This window comes from Myiozetetes cayanensis, unplaced genomic scaffold (genome assembly GCF_022539395.1).
Source record: "Myiozetetes cayanensis isolate MyiCay16 unplaced genomic scaffold, myiCay2020 scf5-8, whole genome shotgun sequence".
Classification (NCBI taxonomy): Eukaryota; Metazoa; Chordata; class Aves; order Passeriformes; family Tyrannidae; genus Myiozetetes; species Myiozetetes cayanensis.
Window position 1 is genome coordinate 101193148 of NW_026087742.1, and position 21050 is coordinate 101214197.

At 38.3% G+C, this 21050-nt stretch overlaps 1 protein-coding gene across 10 annotated transcripts in view; it reads right to left on the bottom strand.

Moving 5' to 3' along the window:
* Positions 1-4913: 4913 nt before the first annotated feature.
* The window catches only part of SCML2 (Scm polycomb group protein like 2), a 71387-nt gene continuing 55250 nt past the window's right edge, over positions 4914-21050 (bottom strand). For 9 of the 10 annotated variants that reach the window (XM_050332546.1, XM_050332541.1, XM_050332540.1 and 6 more), the window contains 5 exons: positions 16785-16967; positions 15637-15750; positions 9585-9863; positions 8727-8890; positions 4914-7255 (listed from right to left, as the gene is read on the bottom strand). In XM_050332546.1, coding sequence (XP_050188503.1) covers positions 7130-7255; positions 8727-8890; positions 9585-9863; positions 15637-15750; positions 16785-16967 — 866 coding nt within the window. In that variant the 3' untranslated portion in view covers positions 4914-7129. The remainder of the gene's footprint in view (positions 7256-8726; positions 8891-9584; positions 9864-15636; positions 15751-16784; positions 16968-21050) is intronic. The other variant, XM_050332542.1, reaches the window with a different exon arrangement.

Consider the following 21050-nt stretch of genomic DNA (forward strand, 5'->3'; position numbering starts at 1 on the left):
AGTAGCAAAATACTTTGCTATTAAAAAAAAAAAACCAAACAACCCTGAGGTTTGCACTTTAATAAAAATTAATATATATATAAAATGCTATATATAGATATAGTTGTAGACTCACAACACAGTGAGCTTACAACAGACTGTTCAGATTTTAACAAGTCTCAAAATGGCTCTGCATGACCTTTGAAACAACAGAACACTGACAGTTGGGGAACACAATCCCAGGATTATGGGCTAGTCAGTAAGCTTTACAGAGCGAAAGATTATAATCAAGGCTTGGAAAAAAAAAAAAGCAGCAATCATTTCACCACTAAAATGGACATGAAATCAGCTTCTGCCTCCCCGCATCACTTTTAGATGTTCCAAATGAGCACTTTTTACTCACTCCCATAGTTTTACATGTAATAAAAATAGAGAGGAGGAATATATGACCTTCGAAATTGATCTCAAGGGGGTCTCTCTTTTTTCTTTTTCCCTCCTCTTTAAACCTAGCCAGCCTAACTCTACACAGCTTCAACTCAGCAGAAAGAGCAGCAGAGAGATGAAGAGGCTCATTACTTAGAAGAGGTTCACACCTCTTCATTCATTTTACTCTATTATATAACTAGCTAGCCAATCAAAGAAAAAAAATACTGATAGCCACTTCTTTTAAAATCTGTTTCTTTACATGATCCTGCATTAAAATAGACTACACTTTATAGGTGACAAAAGGAAGACTGATGAATGAGATAGGGGACCTTGTTACATGGGACATGGAAAATGCTGAAGTACTGAATAACAGCTTTGACACAACCTTTCCTAGCAAGACCAGCCTTCAGGAATCCCAGGTCCCAGAGACCGAAGGGGAAAGAAAGACTGAAGTAAAAACAATAGACCTTTAGTGAAAAAGGTCTGGGTCAGAGAATACCTGAGCAAACTGGGCACGCTTAAGTCTAAGGGGCCTGATGCGATGCAGCCATGAGTGCTGAGGGAGATGGCTGATGGCAAAGTGAGGCCACTCTCCACAATTTTTGACTAATTGTGGTGAGTGGGAGAAGTGCCTGAAGACAGAATGAAAGGAGATGTCACTTGTCTTCAAACAGAGTAAGGAGGAAGACCTAGGGAACTTACAGGCCAGTCAGCCTCACCTCCAGCCCTGGGAAAGTGATGGAAGTATTCTATCCTGGAAGCCATTTTCAGGCACAAGGGACAAGATGATGCTCATTACAAATAGCCAGCACGACTTACCAAGAGGAAGTCATCCTTGACCAACTTGCTAAGTTTCCATGATAAAATGACCAGCAGCCTGGTAGATGAGGGATGAATTGTGGATGTTGTCTACCTGCACCTCAGGAAGGCCTTTGACACTGTCTTCCGTAAGACCTGTCAGGGACAGAGTGACGCACCTCACTCTTAAGAGAGAAGTGGTAATATTTTCATTGGTATAAACCAGAGAACCAAGAAAGTTTTATCAAAAAAGTGAGAATGACTTAACAAGATTCGATAGCAACACTATGCAGATTATTTACTGCATAGAGGACAGGGTCAGACAACACTGTCAGGGAGACCCTCCCATTGAGTCATGAGGTTCAGAAAGACACCCTTTGCATCCTAAACTCCTTCTCAGAGGAGAATTTAAGTGATGATGGGTCCAGACTCAGTCCCAGACTTGATCAATTATTTACATCTAAAGACTCTTAACCTTGAGGAGTAACCTTGAGCGGTGTCCCTACTGAAGGGGAGATCCTGGCATGCTGCCTGCTGCATGCAGGAGAGCTCAGTGCGCTCTGGGCTGTCCACTATTTATGGAATAAAATAACTGACTCATAGTTGTATTTTCATAGTTACCAGAAAACCTACTTTCCTTTAAACATGACTTGAGTAGGACCTTGACTGGCACTGCGGTTACGTGGGCATATTGCTCCAATTATCTCTTGGCTATTGTGTTATCTGTCTCCCCTGAATTCACTTTGAGTTGGATGCAGCCATGGCAAACGAGGCATCCATTACGACTGACACTAGTGGTTATCACTTGAGCAAAGGTAGGGGAAATAAAAGTCAGGTTGCTGAAGGGGTGGCAAAGGGAAGCACACTGTCAGAAGATCCTCACAGACAAGCTGTTGATGTGTAGGCTGGATGAGCAGAAAGGTGCATAGTAAACTGGTTGAATGGCTGGGCCCAGAGGACGATGATCAGTGGCACAAAGTACAGTCAGAGACCAGTGATTGGTGATGTACCTCAGGAATCACCATTGGCTCCAGTCCTTCTTCACCACTGGTCTGGATGGTGGGCAGAGCATATCCTCAGCAAGTGTGCAGATTACACCAAACCAGCAGGAGGGGCTGATACATCAGAGGGCTGGGCTGCCATCAGGAGGGACATCAACATGTGGGAGGAATGGGCCTCATGAAGTTCAGCAAGGGGAAGTGCAAAGCCCTGCACCTGGGGACAACTCCAGGCACCAGTGCCTGCTGAAGACTGCCCAGCTGGGGAACAGCTTGGCAGGAAAGGATGTGCTGGTAGACACCAAGTTGACTATGAGCCACAAAGATGATGGGCTAGAGCATCTCTCCTGTGAGGAAAAGGCTGAGAGAGTTGGAACTGTTCAGCTGGGAGAAGGAAAGGCTCAGGGGGAATCTCATCAGTGCATAGAAATACCTGAAGGGAGGGTGCAGAGGATGGAGCCAGGATCCCTAAAGTGGCAGGACCAGAGGCAACGGGCACAAAATGAAACACAGAAGGTTCCCTTTGAACATCAGGAAACACTTTTTCACTGTGAGGGTGACCAAGCCCTAGCACAGGTTGTCCAGGGAGGCTGTGGAATCTCCATCCTTGGAGATACTCAAAAGCCATCTGGCCACAGTCTGGGGCAACCAAACCTAGGTATCCCTGCTTGACTAGAGGGTTAAACCAGATGACTTCCAGAGGTCCCTTTCAGCCTCAAATAGTCTTTAATTCCTCAAATTTTAATTAGAATAGCACAGACACAAAACAAATCTAGAAATACAAAAAGCTGTAGGTACAAAATCTGCTATATTTAATTAAAAAAAATCTATTCTGAGCAGTGGTTTTGGTTTTCCTTGTAGCATTGTTTTCTGTACGCTCATTACTTCCAGTTACTATTTTAAGTCTTACGGCAAAGACTTTTAAAAATTACATAGTTTGAGAGTAACTGGTGTAGAGAACCACACCAACTTTTCTACGTGGTCTAGAAAAAAACCATCAGATTTAAGACAATCTTTGATAATGCAGAACAGGAAAAAAAAACAAACACCAAAACCAAAACTGTAAGTTCCAATTGAAAACATCAGATAAATAGGATAACACAATTTGTCTTAAACAGGGACAACTCTGCTTCAAGTTGGCTGGATACAGGCTGCTCTGAGTGCTTGGTTCTCGATGTCAGGCCACTGAAATTTAAAATTATTTACATTATAGCCTAACATATACATACATATGAATATATTTTTATTAGTTACTCATATTTAAAAGAAAATATGACCCTAAGCTGACCCACTAGAATAATACATGAATGCAAAAAAGTGACTGGAGCCCTCAGAATTAAGCAGCAGATATTCATTCAACAGTGTATCTATGTTTCATTTCTCTGAATTTCACCTTCAATTAAAGACAAGCACAACGGAACACTTAAAAAGTTTTATCTGACCAGATTCAAAAGTTCAAGATTTTAGTCATCCCTATCCAGGACTTGATTTTTCTCCTACAGAAACACTTGAGATACTCAAATGTAAAATTTTCCTATCATGTTCATGGTTTACCTAATCACACCCATTGACTCACACAAAACTGTCAGAACTACAGAGGTTAACACTGTTTTTCACAAATTATATCCCTGACTGAAAAGGAAGAAGAGTTTCTACAAATGTATCTTTGCCCCTGTGTCTACCACCTGAAATATAAAATGGTGTGCCTTTATTAAAAGCAAACAAAAAGGGGAAGATGGCCCATCCTCCAAGCCAACATTCATAACATGATGTTGCTGCCTTTCACTGTCATTCCTACATATGTGTAAAAAAGTCCTACAATATGCATATTGCCACAGCCTGTCATATAGCATTCTTTAATTCCAATATTGTACAGGTCTTCTGCAACAAGAATTGTTAGAGCTGCTAGTCCTCCCAGGTAGCAGTATTTTAAATTTCAAATTAAGGAGTTATGGCACTGTCTTCCAAGATACAGAACCAGATAGGCAGATGAACCCATGCTGATAGAAAAGCAACTTGGAGAAACAAAGGGACTACCTCATGTTGTCTTTATCAAATACACACTGAGTGTATCAAATCCACTACTGATACCTCTGGAGAGAGATCAGACACAAAATGCCTCTGTACTATTTTCACTGCCAACTTCCAATTTCCATCATTTGCCTGTGAAGGATGTGAGGTTACCACTAACCCAGTCTAAGTTACTTCTCAAGCACAGGCTGATCCTGCAAACAGACAGTGAAATAACAGGCTTCTGTGTCATAGAAAAAAGAAAGTTTGAAATGTACGAAGTTCAAACCTATTGCCATTAACTGCTTTGATTTAATATACTTCATGTCTTTATCTGAACACTGGACAAACAGATTTTAGCAGTCTCTTCCCCTCACTGGTTATACGAGAACTCTCTAAGTTACAATGAGATATACAAAACTGAACAGCTGAATAGCTAAGTAAGTTGTTGTTTTGAAAGCACAGACAAGTTCAAACATTACTCACTTTAGATGAACAATGTTGGAATCATTTTACCCTTTTGATTAGAACTTCCTTACATCAGACGTTTCCATGAACTGTCCAAAACTGCCAGATAAGATAGCTACCCTTGCCTCCTCAAACAGCACTCACACACAGACACGACATCAAACAAAACGCACAGTTAAAACAGTGAACAAACTATTTTATTTTTCTTGCTAGATAAGAACATCCCATTGAAAATAAAGAATAAAAAATATATTTGGCTGTAACACTCTGAACGCTTGAATCTCATGCTATAGCACACAGAGAAATTCTGGTACAGCAACATCACAGTATTCCCTGTGCACATGGGTGCACACAAGACCTTGAACAAATATTTATACCCATAATAGTGCCATGTACAAAAATGTTATTCCATAAAGGCCAAACAGAAAATTTAAACGTCTTTGTTTTCTTTTATGCCAAGGGCAACGTAAAAAATGAAAACTGTTTTCAGTCAATTACTTCCACCTAAATTATATGAGATCTTTTTATGCTGAAGAACACAAATTCAGCATAATGAAGTGTGGAAGAAGTAGTATACAATTATATATATGTATAAACAATATACTGAACATGTGGGGCATGATGTTTTCCTTAATACATAATTGTTGGAGTATCCATACGGAAGTCAGTATTTTTCTAACACAAAGAGAAAATATTCTGTTTCTTCAATCAATGCTCTGACCTTTTCTCACTATAAAGAGCATGCCTGTATTATTCATCTGAGCACACATGCGCCACAAAAGATATGCAAAACAAATCGATATAGATAAACTTTAGTGTCAAATGTCTAATGATGTAATAACAAAAACAACTCTCAAAGTCCAAATGAACTTGCTGAATTAAAATTGCATTGCAGACACTTAAACTAACAAAGTACTTGGACATGTGAGTCACCAAATTCACTGTATTGCAGCAGTATCTCTGTTGAAACCTGATGAGTATCAGACTACTAGTAAAGCAAGGCATTTTCAAAAAAGGAATTTGTAAAAAATACATTTATACTATATGCTTTCATATAAAAAGGCATTAAGAAATATAACAAACCCTAGCATTTTAGGACTACACCTTCCCTAACAAACAGTTATCACTTCACTATTATATATGGTTTCACTATTACATTCAGTTTCCTACACAGAAAGTATATTTTCATCTCCCTGATGTATATTACAATTGCAGTGACAAACTGTTTTATTGTCACCACTCATTCTTGCAGCTTAAACAAACAGCACCAATTTTACCCCCCAAAAAAAGGTTTATCAGTTACATAGTAGCACTTCCTAACAGGAAATATAAAGCCAAAACATAGTAATCAAATGTGTCTTTCCAAAAATATATCAGAATATATGGCTCAGATTTAAGGGATGAATATTCAAGAGTATTGCATAGTACAGGGATCTCGCCTGTATGAATAAAGACACCTTTTGATTGTTTGTCACCTTCTGACTCCAAGAACAAATTAAACAGGTGCTAATGAAAGTAATACACAGCTACATTTACTGGTAAAAAAAAAACACCAAAACAAAACCAACAAAAAATTGTACAGTTCTCTCCAGCACAGTGCAAAGTACACATTAAAAAACTGAATATATATGTACACTGTGTATGTATTTTTATACATATATAGTACGTATTTCCCTGACACATACACATGTACATATAAAAAGCATGAACACACATATCCGTGCCAAACTGAGCAAAAATATGGAATGTTTAAGATGTGGATGTGTTGTTCCAGTGAAATCAGTTTGTCCCAGAAATGGCTGTTTATACAGCCAATATGCTGTTCCATGAAACAGAAATATTTATTTTATTGCCTGCATAAATTGACAATATACCATATATTTGTCCTTTTAACTTACTGAAGGACTGATAATCACACTCTATAAAAGCTTATATTTGTATTAAGCCCTCTCTTCCATAATCCTTTCTCTCTTCTGGAAGACCAGACAGAGTATTCACTACAGAGATGAGATCTTCTATTTTAAGTTTTTCTTGCAATACAAAAGTTTACAGCCACCACTGTAAAAACTTTAAACACCTGAACCTGGTTTATTTTATTATTTCCCTTTGGGATTCAGCTGTTTTGGTTCTGAATATGAACACATTGGCTGAAGCCTGTAACACAGAACACACTTCTCAGGATTCGGAGAGTGCTGTTACCCGACCTGCCCACACCCAGTATGATCAACTGTCCTTCCCTGCCAATGTTCTGAAACAGTTCACAAAAACACCAGAATATAACACAGATCCCTCCCCCTCCTTTTATCCCAAATGTCTTTTTTACATTTTCAGAGCACTTTCAAAAAATAAAGACTATTTATATCAGCAAAACAGTTTCAAACAAAGGCGATGGCTGTGAACCTGAGAGCTTAGTGTGACACAAACACACACATTTGTGGTACCCCCACTGTCTAGTACTTTCCTTGTTTAAGTCGTTCAATGTGGTAGCACAGCTTTAGGGCAGGCCCCAGCTTCAGTCCCATATATTTCACTATCATATCACTCCTGAGTAAGAGCAGTGCCTTCCCATCAATTTCCTGCAGAAGGAAGAGAATAAACACAATATATAACTTGAACAAGTTGCATGGTAAAACTGGAAAGTACATTATATTTCTTTATACTGTCATAAAAAAAATCTACCATATATAAACCAGTAACTTAACATAAATTTATATTTACAGATGATCACTGAAATTTAATTTATTTTAGTATTTTTTAATGTATGATTAAGGTATTTGAGTTGTTAAAGAAAGAAAAATATAGTAAATAAAAGGAACTGACCAAATAGCCCTCAAAATTAGGTACTGACTGGGAAGAAAAAAAGTGAGTGGGTCAAGGGGGAAAAAAGAAGCTGCAAAGGAAGGTCTGTGCAGTTAGAGATTAAATGATCCAAGCACTGAGGCCTTGCACTGAACCTTGAACACAGCTGTGGGAGGATTTTGGCATGTGCATGCAAACAGTCACACAGAGGAAGGGGTTATAGACCATCTAAATCTGTGAAATAAGACAGATCTATGTCCATGTCAAACCACAGAGATTATTAGGATCAAGACCAAGGACAATTTAGTCAGATTTTAACAGCCTGACTGAGAAGTTGCTGAAATATGACAGTCCTAAGTCTTAGTATCATTACATACTGTAGACAGGCAATTAGTTCCATAAAGCACCATAAAAGAGCACCATAAAGAGAACCACTTTTTCTTATTTTTTTAAACATAAACCTGACAAAACAAGTGATGTTTACTGTTGTTATACAACTAAGAATAAAACATAAGACAGGAATCTCCATTAAAAGTTATTTTAAGTTTTCCTTTCAATCCAGTTTACTCGGAGATTTAACTGTTAGTAGGAGCTGGTGCAGAACATGGTGAAACACTACTAAAGAGAAAGCCAACCTCTTTTTGGAGGGCCATATATATAATGAAGTAAGGAAATAGTTCTTTGCTGAGCAACATGCCATAGAAAAGCACTGCAAGAAGGTACTGTGGAGATCAAAACCATATCTCTAAAGATAACATCTAGTTAGATCTTATGAAATCCTGCACATTGTTTTTCCAAACAGGTGAATTCAACATTTCAATTGATTCTCTGAATTCTAGTATAAGTGACCAAGTGTTCTAGGTAACGAAGGATAACAGCATCTCTACTTCAGGACGTTAAATCTCTAAAACAGGGGTGCCAAATTCCCCGTACTGCACATGAGAATACCATCTTCTCTAGAGCTACCAGGGATGTTGGCCATTGGAACTTGGGTATTTCCAGTATTGGCATTATTTCATATATGCTGGAAAGCACCAACTATTTGCTTTAGTCTAACAAGACTGGAACACAGAGAAAATACACTGCAGGAGGAGTTTCAGGTGGAAAAATAATTTTCAGCCTCCCTCTAATATACAAGTAGAGTCTATTCTACCTTAAATTGTAAGTAGAGTGATAGACATGAAAGTTATGTTTTAAGAGATAAGCGTGACACACAATCTACTAGAAAGGAATGGATATGCATCATACATGTCTCCTAAAGAGTTCTGCATGTGGAGCCAGTGCCTGTGGATCAGCTTCTTTCACAAAGCGCACTACTTCCTCTATTGACCAGGTGGAAGGATCCTTATTCAATATTCTTGAAGGTTCCCTTTTTAGTGAATTCAAATCCGGTCCGGTTGTGGAACTTGCAGCTTTTAATATAAAAATATTGTGAAAGGAACAAGAATTACTTATCTGTACAGGGATAACATATTTCGTTTCACGTAAGACACTTCAATATTAACTTTTGGCTTTTATTATGCATTCTTTGCAATATATTAACACGAAAAGATGCTTTATTTTCCTTCTAATAATACCGAACTGTTTCTTTTGTATTTAAATGCCTTCTACAACTGCAAGTATTTACAGCAGCACAAACATTAGCACTGTGACATACCTAGAGGGATTAGTTTGACTGGTACTTGGCTGCTGGGTCCCAAGATGCTATTGACTGGGATTGTGGCAAAGTTAATTTAAGCTGTGCAGACAGAGGGAGAGACAGTAGGAAACCCTATCCCTGTATTTCAAGCAACATGGCAATAGCTGATAAGACGCTCAGGAAGTGGGATACATTTATCCCCTGTCTGGTCTGGCTTGCTGCAGGTTCTACAACAGCAGCAAGAGGAAGCTGCAGCAGGCAAGACCTGCCCCAGCCTGCATGGCACTATTAGTTCTAACAGGCTTAAGTTCTGCATTTGCAGTTATATTAGCAAGCCTGACATGCTTGGCAACAGCACGTTTCACTCCATATGCAAGCTTTCCTATGGCAAAGAAGTTCTTTATTCATAACTCTGTATGTTAGTAAGAGCAGTTATATACTTTGGAAGGTTTTGTATAATTGCATACCTTCAATCCGCCTCTGTATTCGATTCCTACTGACTTCACAGTAACTGCTGCTCCCAGCAGAGCTCAAGGACAGACTTCGCAGGATTGGGGCTGAATTTGAGGTAGCAGTTGCTGGTTGATGGGAATTTCTGTAATATGTAGCACTTCCTGTACGGTACTCCGTGGAATTTCGGCAGGTTGGGCTTGACGGATTCACAGAATTAAGTGCAGAATCCATTGAGTCCTCAGAAAATCGGTGTTCTTTGGAAATGCTGTTTTCCTCTATAGGCAAAGTTTCTGCTACACAAAAAGCAAATATCAATATGTTCAAAGTGATGGACATTACACCTTTGTTATTTAAGATCTTGCTATGTTCTCTTGACGATACTGACAGATTGTAAGCCTGTTAACAAATCTCCTGTGAGGCAATCACTGCTTTTGAAAGTTTGCCCCTTCTCTTAAAGTAATCAGTGGCCTCTTACTGTATTTTTAAAACACTTATTTTTGGTAGCAAAATATTTAATATGTCAAGTTTGAGACAGCCTTCCTTAAATCATTTCAGCTGTATTTACTGAATCCTATAAATAGGGAAGTTATAAAGGAATTTTTTTTATAAAATTGTCTAGTGTTAATACTGATACACCAAATAACTTTAGTCAAGAATTTTCGTTATTTTTTAAACATATTCTTAAAAAGCTAACCATTAATATTATGCAACAGTTATTTTGCAAGAAATTTTTAATACAAATTAAAAACTCATGCTAGCTAACAATTGTTTAAATTGTTCTAAACAGCAGAGGGAGTTCCTAACTTCATAAACAAAACAAGTGGACAATTGTTACCTATGGATCCCAAAAGGTTCAGACACAGGGGCCATTGTTAAAAAGGGAAGAGATTACAGGCAAAGTCAGAGAAGGCTGTCAGTGCCCTGTACAGCACAGTAATTAACACATTTTGACCACAGTCCTGTACCTACAGACACTTAGTTCTTTGCACAGGGAGGGGTCTCAGGGTCTGTAAGCGTAGACTTTGGAAGGCTAAAGGTACATGTAAGTTACTGAACACGTGGAACAACCAAAAAAAACCCAAAAAACAACAATATTGTAGTTCTTACAACTTATCAGCTAATTTCTACTTTGCAAAAGACAAACAACATCCACTCAGACGACTTGTGAATTTTTAGAGCCCATCAATATTCTTTCTAAGCCAGATCAGTGAAGTTCAGTCAGGTCCTTTCCCCTCTGTCATGAGACAGGAGCCAAGTTTGCTTGATTACTGAAAATTCCACTCCTGGTCAACCCCAGTTCAGGTCTGTTTGGGAGAAGCATGCTATGTGAGGGGAAGAAAAAATAAATCCTAAATCAACAAGACCACCACTCCATTCTCTATCAATCATACATACTCCTCTCTGTTTGCATCAGGCCAAGCAACAGCATCAGAATGAAGCTGGAACCACGATGTACAAATCTGTATGAAACAAATGCTGCTTTGGCAGGAGAGTTAAGAGCTGGAAAAACATAGCTAACAGGTTCACAGAAGTGTAAGCCCCCACTACCATCTTGAAAATTACTCTAGTGAAGTTATAAAACATATGCTAGCAAAGCAGTATATTCTTTGGAATAAGAACTGGTATATTCTGCAAAACAAGTTCATGAAATAAGCTTTTTAATACCCTTCTTATATGAAAATTTTCAAGAATTTCTTGGGTAAATCCCAATTAAAAATAAAGGAAGAGTATTTTCTGAAAAGAAACAGCAAGCTTCTTAAGCATGCTTTCAACTTCATTCGTGAAGTCTCAGGTTCTCTGTTGAATCCTGTTTAAAAGTAGAGTGCAATTAAGAACTGTTAAGTGTATTTTGGTCCTCAGCCAGCATAATGCTGAGAGGGAATAAAGGCATTCACAGAGCCAGCTCCCTACTTAGTGAATTCAGTAAGGCAAGATCAGAGAATCACAGAATAGAATCACAGAATCATTTAGTTCGGAAAAGACCACTAAGACCATCAAGTCCTACCATTAACCCAGCACTACCGTGTTCACCACAAAACCAAGTCCCTGAATGCCACATCTACATGCCTTTTAAATACCTCCAGGGATGGTGACACAGCCTGGGGTAGCCTATTCTGATGCTTGACAACCCTTTTAGTGAAGAAATTTTTCCTAATATTCAATCTAAACTTCTCCATGTGCAACTTGAGGCCATTTTCTCTCATCCTCTCTCTTGTTACCTGGGAGAAGATAGCAATCCCCACCTCCCTACAACCTTCCTTCACATAGCTGAAGACAATGAAAAGGTACAAGTGGCTCTGTGAGCGCTTCCACCAGCTCCCTCAGTTCCCTGGGTACATCCCATATGGCCCCATAGGCTTGTGCATGTCTTAAGTGGTGTATCAGGTCACTGACCTCAGTCCAATTTCCCACTGGATTATAGAATCATAGAACTGTTTAGGTTGAAACTGTTTAGATTGAATCACAGAATTGTTTAGGTTGTTGCTGTCTTCCAGCTCAGGAAGGTTGTCCAGCTGTCTTCCACGAGGCTAGATACATGGAAAACAACTGCTCTTAATATTAAAGACCAAGGCAAAGGAGATATGAAGTACTTCAGCCTTTTCCTCAAGCTTTGTCACTCTGTTTCCCTCTACATACAATCCTTTGATTGATGAGAAAAATAAGAAAAAAATTTTCTTGTCTTTTAAGGCAATAGCCAGGTGAAGTTTTGTCTGGGCTTTGCCCTTTCTAATTTTCTCCTTGAATAACCTCACAGCATCCTTGCAGTCCTTCTAACTTTCCTACCCCTTCTTCCATAGATCATAAACTCTCCTTTTTTCCTGAGTTCATGCCAAAGTTTATGTTCAGCCAGGCCAGTCTTCTTGCAGCATTTGTCTTTCAGCATTTGAAGACAGCCTGCTCCTGCACCTTTAAGATTTCCATCTTAAAGAGTGCCCAGCCTTCCTGGACTCCTTATCTAAGAGACAGTATAACATTGTTTACTAAATTCAATAGTAGTGGAATAAAAAATCTTTTATGGACACAAGTCCTTCTCTTTCATATAAGTAATTCTAAAATAACCACTGCAAAACTTTATAGTTTGCCAAACTTAAATCACAAAAGTAAAGAAGAAGCTACTAAGATTTTCAAAGAAACAGGAAAATTAACTCATATTTCTCAGAAGTATTTGCAGTAACTTATAAAAATTAAAATCAAAAGCTATCATTCCATAGAATTTCAGAAAGATTTTAAGAGATGTAGTCAATGATGAGCACTATAAAATTAAAAGGTAGGCAACCAAGGGAAAATTAGAGCTGTAGAGAATGAAACCACTAACAGGCATCTCAGTCCAAAGCCAAAAGGCAGAGGTGATGCTTTAAACAGTTACAGCAAAGTTATTTTTGTAGTTTTCATAGTCAACAAGCAGAAGTCCAAACATAGGATTTTTTTTGAAAAATAATTGTTTCACATAATCCTTGTCAAGATTTCTGAAGACAAAAAGATTTAAAAAAATTGACTGTATTACAAAAGATTTTAATTGTATTTATTTCAATTACATCCCAGATTTCTTTCTGATGTTTTATACCCTAAAGCAAACAATAGTAAATAGGTTTGGGAAAGATCAATGCTGCTTTTTTGCCCTATGATACTGATACTCGCAAATGCGAATTTATCTTACTATAAATTCTCACATATACAATGTGGGAGAGGTGGCATATTTCCCATCATTTTTTAGGGAAGGCATTCAGCAACTATAGTGTCCAATCCACTTTCCATTCCATCCATCTAGCTGCTCTACAAACGTCCAGCAAATGGAGCTTTGCAATCCACAGTGACACATTCCTCCTGCCTCGACGTTTTGAGCAGTTGTGAGTAACAGTGCTATGGAAAGAGATGGGAGGTTCCACTGCAGGATGCCTGATCTCTGCACAGATTATTAAAAGGCCAATAAGAGGCCTTATGTTTCAAATGTAAGGATGACAGTATACTGTTTAAGCACTGAAGGCCTTAGCAGGAATTGGATGTCTTGTTTTCTTGAAGTTCTTCTGGGAATTAGAAGCCAGTTGTTCTGTCTCATACACAACAAAATGATGCAATCAGACACAGTAGTAAGAACACTCTGATTTCAGGGGAAGAGAGTCTGAGTCATTCCCCACTCCCTCCTCCTTTATCTTTCATAACTTAAAGAAGAAATGGTTAGTGAGCAAGAAAGGCAGTAAAATCCGCAAAACATATCCCCGAGCAGATCAGAAGGAAAACAAGCTGTTTGAAAGACCCGTTTCCCACAATTATTCCATTTCACCTTCAAATGATTTTTCAAAACAACTATTTTAAGACAACATCAATGGAACAAGAACTTTTTGGGGGCAGATCTTTCTTGCTAACCAACCCATGACTGACCGCTACAAAATTGCCTCCAGATTTTCAGCAGAGGACATTGCCCTAATGGGAAACACACAACACTAGAAAGCACTCTGCCTCTTGAAACGCAGAGAGTACAAATTCAAACATTTGAAACCACGGAAAAACACTTATTTTAATTATTTTTTTATCCAAGTAACTGCATTTTACAATGAAGTACTGATCTTGAAACATATTTTAGACTTCCTCTGTAAAAGAGATTCACTAGCAAACAAGGATTAAAAAGCAGAATGTGCACTCATGTTTACTTTGAGAAAGATTTCTAGCAAGATAATGTAGATCTACTTAAAACATTTGTTTTGCTTCAAATGAAACAACTTCATTTGAGCATAATTAAGTGCTCCACACTTATTATGTTACCTACCAGAAATATCTGACTTAGGTGTACAATGTATCTCTGGAATTAAGTCAGTGCTTCTTTTGGAAAGACACAGAAATCAATAATCAATGCAGAACTGTATATAATAACAGCTGCAGGAAATACAAAGATGTGAATATGCTACATATATACAAAATAATAAGACGTACAATTTTAAATAAGCTATCATTTGGAACATTTTAATTTTATATCCTTTTCTGCTTTAACTGTAGTGTTATGACTTTTTAATTTGCACAGAAGAGATTATTCTGTCCCCACTCATGCTGATAGATACAAAATCACTTCAGGATCACAGAAAAAAAGGGGAAAAGAAAAAAAAAGAAGAAAAATAACTAATCCCCATCATATTTGAAAAAAGTCTTTGGAAATGATGTGCAAATATCTTGTAGTGAGAAAAAGTATGTATCAGATGGGATGAGTCAATATCATCAATTTACCATGGCTTAATGAGTTGAAGTAGTAAATACAGAGTAAAAAAACATTTTGCTCTGTCTCTCTCCCTGAGGTTTAAACCTAGAAGCTTTACTTCACTTCTGAGGCAGACTAAAACTAGACATGCTCATTTACTGCAGCTGAACTGCAGCACAGGAAAAAAAGTGCTATTTATTAGTGAACAACATCAACCTAACAGTCAGCTGCCACAGGGAGACTACGCCACTACCCTGGCCACGGCTGCCTTGGATTCAACCCTTCCCTGTGATCACCTGAGTCCACAATGAATCACTCCAGGGAAGTAAACTGCAAGACTCTTAACCAGAATGTTTTCTGTGCTTTTGTTCAATGGTTCAGTTCACTAACCAGCCAGGGAGAGGGAGTAGGGGTGGGCTAGGACTCAATGAAGGCACAGGGAGGCAAGGAAAGCAGGAGCAGCACAACTTTCACAGGCAGGTAGCCATAAACTCTGCTAAATTGTATAATCAAGCTGCACTCTTACTCACTTAATGACTCCTGCCTAGAGTTAAGAGTTGCTTCCAATTTATATCCTAACCCATTTCAAGGCAATTGGTTTTCAGCCATACACGAAGCAGGAGGCTTCATCTGTCACCTATGTGTCTGAGCCCCTTCGCAGAAAAGGCTGTGGGTTTAGGAGAAGCACTGCTGTGACTTGCAGTAGATCTTCCCTAAGTGCAAAATCTGTGCCAGTGATCAATAATTAACATACTTTCACCCTGACCTGTCAAAGGCTAGAGACAAACCAGACACATATGTTGTACTCAGTCCTTTTTGACTGGAAATACTGAAACCATAAATAATCCTCATATATAATCCCGACATAATGTAATTACCTTCAGATGGATGAGCATCGTTTCTGGGAAGCTTAGGGGAAAGAGGAGCAGTATATGGTGGAGAGTCCTTAGAGTATCGCTTAGCACTCCTGTTTTCAGGTATTTCTTCTTTGGCTGTGAGGAGGAAAGTCACCATGTATTATTCCAGCATAAAGCTGCTCATGGGCAAAGTCCAGGGACAAAAGCAAAGACAGACATCAGCCACTCACCAGGTTACTTGTGTCACACAGCCTCAGTCATTTCAACACGAGCTTTCTAAGTTGAATTACCTTGACCCTGTCTACTTACTTTTCTGAAAAGAGTTAAAACTAATGACTTTCACATGAAAGGATAATAAACATAATTTCTCCTTTGGAAAGATGAAATCCATGTTTTCCAAAGCAGCACCCAGAAAACAGACTCAACTATCAGACAGCTGAGAGGAAGCTTCACCGTATGAATCTCCTGAAATTGCCCTGACAACAAGGCTATCTCAGCTACGATTTCTGGTGACTCTTGACCTGGGACTTGTAATACCACGTCCTGCAAACAATCTGTTGGGACATCTTGGGCAAGTCATTTCCTCTTCCCTTCACTCTGTGTTCATGGTGCAGCAAAGACATTGGACTCATGCAAAATTTCACAAGCAGCCACCTGCAAAATCCACCTTTTCTTCTAGAACACTGGACTGTACATAGCAGAAGGTAAAATTTTTTGGAGTCACCACTAAGTAAGGTGAATAAAGAGAAAAGAAAGGACCTTTTGCTGATGTTGGAAGGGTTAGACTAAACTGCCTTTCAGGGCAAGCCCCTTCTCATAGGTAGCAAATATCTTTAAGTTTATTTTATGATCCAAACATAATTTTTAACAAATAAAATGTGAAGTTCTGAGCTCATCTTTTTAGTAGTATCACAGTGGTAAAGTACATACATTTTCTGACTTGCCTACAAGGAGGAGTTTGCTGAACAAAATTATTTATGCTCGTGTGGTATGAGCTATCCCTTACTGTCAAAGCACTACCACAGTGGAACCAATCCACTAAGAACTGAAGTATATTCATTTAAAGCCATTCACATCATAGAAAGACAGACTAAAAACCTGCATTTCATAAAATTCACCACATTTCTCAAAAATACCAGCACTTGAAAGTAGCAAGTGATTAACAGTACCTGGCTTGTTCCTATCATACTCCATAGGACTATGTGCACATCCCATGTAAGGGCTGAAAGGCTGGCTACTGAAGAGATTATCACACTGCAGGCTGTGGCAGAGCTTCTCCAAGAAGCGCAGGACAAATGATGCACTGTTTACAGAAGGAAGATTGATGGCATGCTTTTCCCCATCAAATGAAGCTGTGAATAAGAAGATTATGTCACACCCCAAGCATCATGAAGTATAGTAAAATACCATCATTAACTTAAAGGAGAAGACATCCATTTTTGATTTAAACTATACAAGACATGAGAGGAGTAAATAATCATTCTAATAGTTTAAAAAATTAGCATCCAAAGGACTGATTTTACCTTCCATTGGATCCATGTCAGTTTAAATTTGCTCCATAGGAACTGATTTTAATAAAATAATTTGGGATTCACACCAGTATAACAAAACTTGCAGCTATTCCCTCACCACAAAAACCTTGTGTAATTTCCACTGTTTGTTTATAAAACAGTAAGCTTTCCACAACCTATTTGCAGGAGGTAGCACACAAAAGATCCTTTAAAATACTTGGTAAAAACAAAAAAAAGCCCAAGCAATTATTTTTTAAAAAAAGAAGGAATGAAACAAACAATTTCTAACTGTACGGAGCATACTTCTGTTAATTTGCTGTCATCCATTACCACTGAAATTTTGACTACAGAAGCGTTTTGCCATTTATTTAGTCACTAGAGAAATCTATCCTGCTGTCAGCACTACAGTGGTCAAGCTCCTACTTATTTCAACAGAAGCTAGGTGGCAGAGATATCACAACAGCCACAAAAGAATCTGTAGTCTTTTAAACTGAGTGATTACAAAGAGCCTGGACATGTGCCTGTGTCTTTTCCTGGTTGATCTCCTTCCTTGCCCCTCAAACACCGTATGGCAGCTGATTTTTTTTTTTGGTACAAATTAGTAAGGTTTTGAAAAGGCTCAATACTACCAATATATAAATGAATAATTACCATTACATCAGCTGAAACTTTTAGTTACTTCTGATTAGAAAGACTTCACAACAAAGCAGGAACAAACTTGTAACTTAAGCTAAGGGCTGAAAAGAAGTGGTAATGAACACCAGGTTTATGCATCAATTTGTCTTCTTGGTTTTCAGCCTGTCATGCAGTTTCTGTTGTTAACATAAGTTTCCAAATGATAAGCAGAGCTTTAAAGGATCACATTTTGTCGGTAGCAGATGCATTAAAAAAAAAAAAAAAAAAAAAAGCCAGAAATGACATGAAAGCCTTTATTCACAGATCTGAATTAAGGAATATTTCCATATCGTATTGCAAAAGAGACAGATAATATACACAAAACCAAAGAAAATGCCCAAGCCTAGCATATTTTAGGCTTCCTTAGGAAATCTGAAGTGTCAATTACTTACACTGTTGATGTAAGGAAGCTTCTGATTACAGTTAATGCAAGTTAACCAGCTAGCATCAACAACAACGTGCTCCCTCTCCCATCTGCTTTCGTGACAGACTGACCAATGCAAGTGCTTGAAGTTTAAGAGTCAGTACTAGAGGACCAAAGTGTTTCCATGGCCTGTTCGATTTTTCCAGGCTCCAACGTTCAAATGAAATGCTAATGATTAACAGTCCCACAGTGGTTCAGACACAAGGTCCTCTACATCCTGTTTGGGGAAGGGGTCTCCAAAGGCAAATTTTTGCTTGGAACTCAACCAGTTCTGGAGAGCAAATGGGCTGTGAGACCTAGCACAGCCTGACCTCCTGACAAATTTACTGCAAGGTAGTAGTCAGCTACAGCAGAAATTTAAAATGCTTTATGACAGCTTTATAGATCTTCCTATACGACTTTGGGGAAATGATTTATTCTATACCCCTTAATTTCTCATTTTGAAAAGAAGTATTGAAAAGAACAATGTTATTTAAAAGTTGTCAGGAGGATAAAGCAAGAAACAGCTGAGGCATTGTGACTGCCCCAGCAAAACATTTCATGGGGAAAATCCACAAATAAAGATTCAGTGCAAACACACTTCCCCTGGACTCTGAACACCTAAGGGCAACCATAAAAACTCCAGCCAAGGGTGTGAGATCCAGATCCACAGGCTCAACTGTCTGCTCTGCTTGGGACAATATGAGCATCTTTCTTCCCAGATAAATGTTAGGGGAAAAAAATTAAAATGAGTACTTCTGAGGTACAATAACCTCAACCTTTAACGATATATGAACAGGGACTGGAGCTTGTGTGTGCAATCCCAGCCCCCAGTAGTCATACTCATTTCTTTACCTTTCACTGTATGTGTTTTAAACACATACATGGTTCAAGCCAGGAGAAAGACTGATAGAGAAACTATCAGAGAAATGTGTTTTTCTGATAGTGATAAAACTTATCCAAGAGTCTGATTTTAATTCTCTCTTCAGAAAATTCATCTGAGCCTCAATCTATTTCATCCCACCAAGCACTGTAGTGTTTACAGGGAGAAAAAAGGGGCTGACACCACCACCATAGTGGGCTTGCTAATCAAGCTTTTAATTTCCTTTCAGTTATATTTGCCTGAATTGAAACCTTATGCATCAAGCAAAAATAAAAGGGTTTGTGCCTTTGTTTGAGTAAGAAAAGACGGAAAAATCCTAAATTCAATTTTATTCAAAACCATTAATTTCCTTGGCAGCTGAACCAAAAGAACCCCCTAATTATTCCACAAATTCTAGCAAGATTATTTTATCCATGTCCCCATCAGCACACTTTCCTCCAACGGCAGGTATAAAACTTGCCATGAAAGCATCAGTTCTCTAAAAGATTTTCTTATTGTCTGCTGCAACATCCTTTTTTCTTGTCAGTTTAAAAAAAAAAACCCAAACAAAATGTGAACAACAAACCACCCTCCAAAACCACTTTAAATCAAGAAAAGCTACAAGCAAACACTCTTACAATCTCATTCTGTAATTCCTTATTTTATTCTACTGTTGCTTTCCTTGTATTCCTTACTTCATGTGCACAGATATCTGAAATGTGCTACATTAATTTAACTCATATTTTGTGGTACGCAAAATATATCACACACAAATTTTTGATACAGTGACAGGGAGTGTTTGCTCACCTGCTTCTCAGCAACCTGTTTGACAAGCCAATGAGAAGGCAAGAGCCCAAGAACACCAGAAACCCGCTGGGGTCTTGTGGCTCACTGTCACCTGGACCAGGACTCCACTTCAGGAGCAGTCTACATCACCAGGTTCCTCAAGTACAGGGCTGCAGAGCTGATTTCTCTGAATATAGGCCTTAGGGTGAAGCCAGATACAGAAAAATACTTCCTTTTTGTACAGGATTTTTGAATGAAAACCACAACTACATGAGAAATCTGAAATTTCTTTCTCCTATTTGAAATAATTATTTTCAAATACTCAGTCACAGCCCAGAGTCACCACTGGCTTATGATTTAGTCCTTCATGATAAGCAATCACAAATAGAATATTGGCAATTAACAGCTCGGTCCATTTTGCTGTAGAAAATTGACTTGTCTGAATTAGGCACAACAAGGTGTTAATAATATAACAAACTTTCAAACATACTGCAAAAATAAAGCAGTAGCAGTTTCAAAACCACACATATACAATGACATTAAACCTTTCCTACACAGCTGAGAAGCAGCATCCATTTTGTGAACAAACTCATGGGGATGTCTAAGCAAGATTACTGTAGTTCTGCTGTACACAGGTTGGAGTGCTGCTCTTTAAATACTGTTACGCAGCAACATCTTTATGAGTATTTAATTTAATCTCTATTCCACTAATCATCTTTCACATCTGGTGTTAATCTAAAGAGATTAGAGTAATACAAAGTCTTTTTATCACCAGTGTTGGAATTATGAATTGATGTGCTAACTGCTATATGGAATATTTCCTAGCCTAGAAGGAAAAAAATGTCAAGAGCAGTTATTCAGTTTGAGATATAAAGATAATTTATCTACAGACCTGCCACCAAAATGTAATAGAAATAAACCTGTTCCATAACAGGGGACACAGGTGGATGAAGATCCTGCTACAGTTCTCGGGAAGGGGGTAAGGGAAGCAGCAGCAACTTTAACATATGGAATCACTTGCCTGGAAGCTAAACAGATTAGTTTGAGACTTGTCACCCACTCGGTTAATGCATTAAGAACACAAACACCAAGTATGGATAAGATTATGCAAATGATTTGAATTAATAAAGCAGATTATTTCACTTGTACTGAGTTTACTTGACAAATGTTTTGCTACTGCTGCTAAATGAGGTGCACA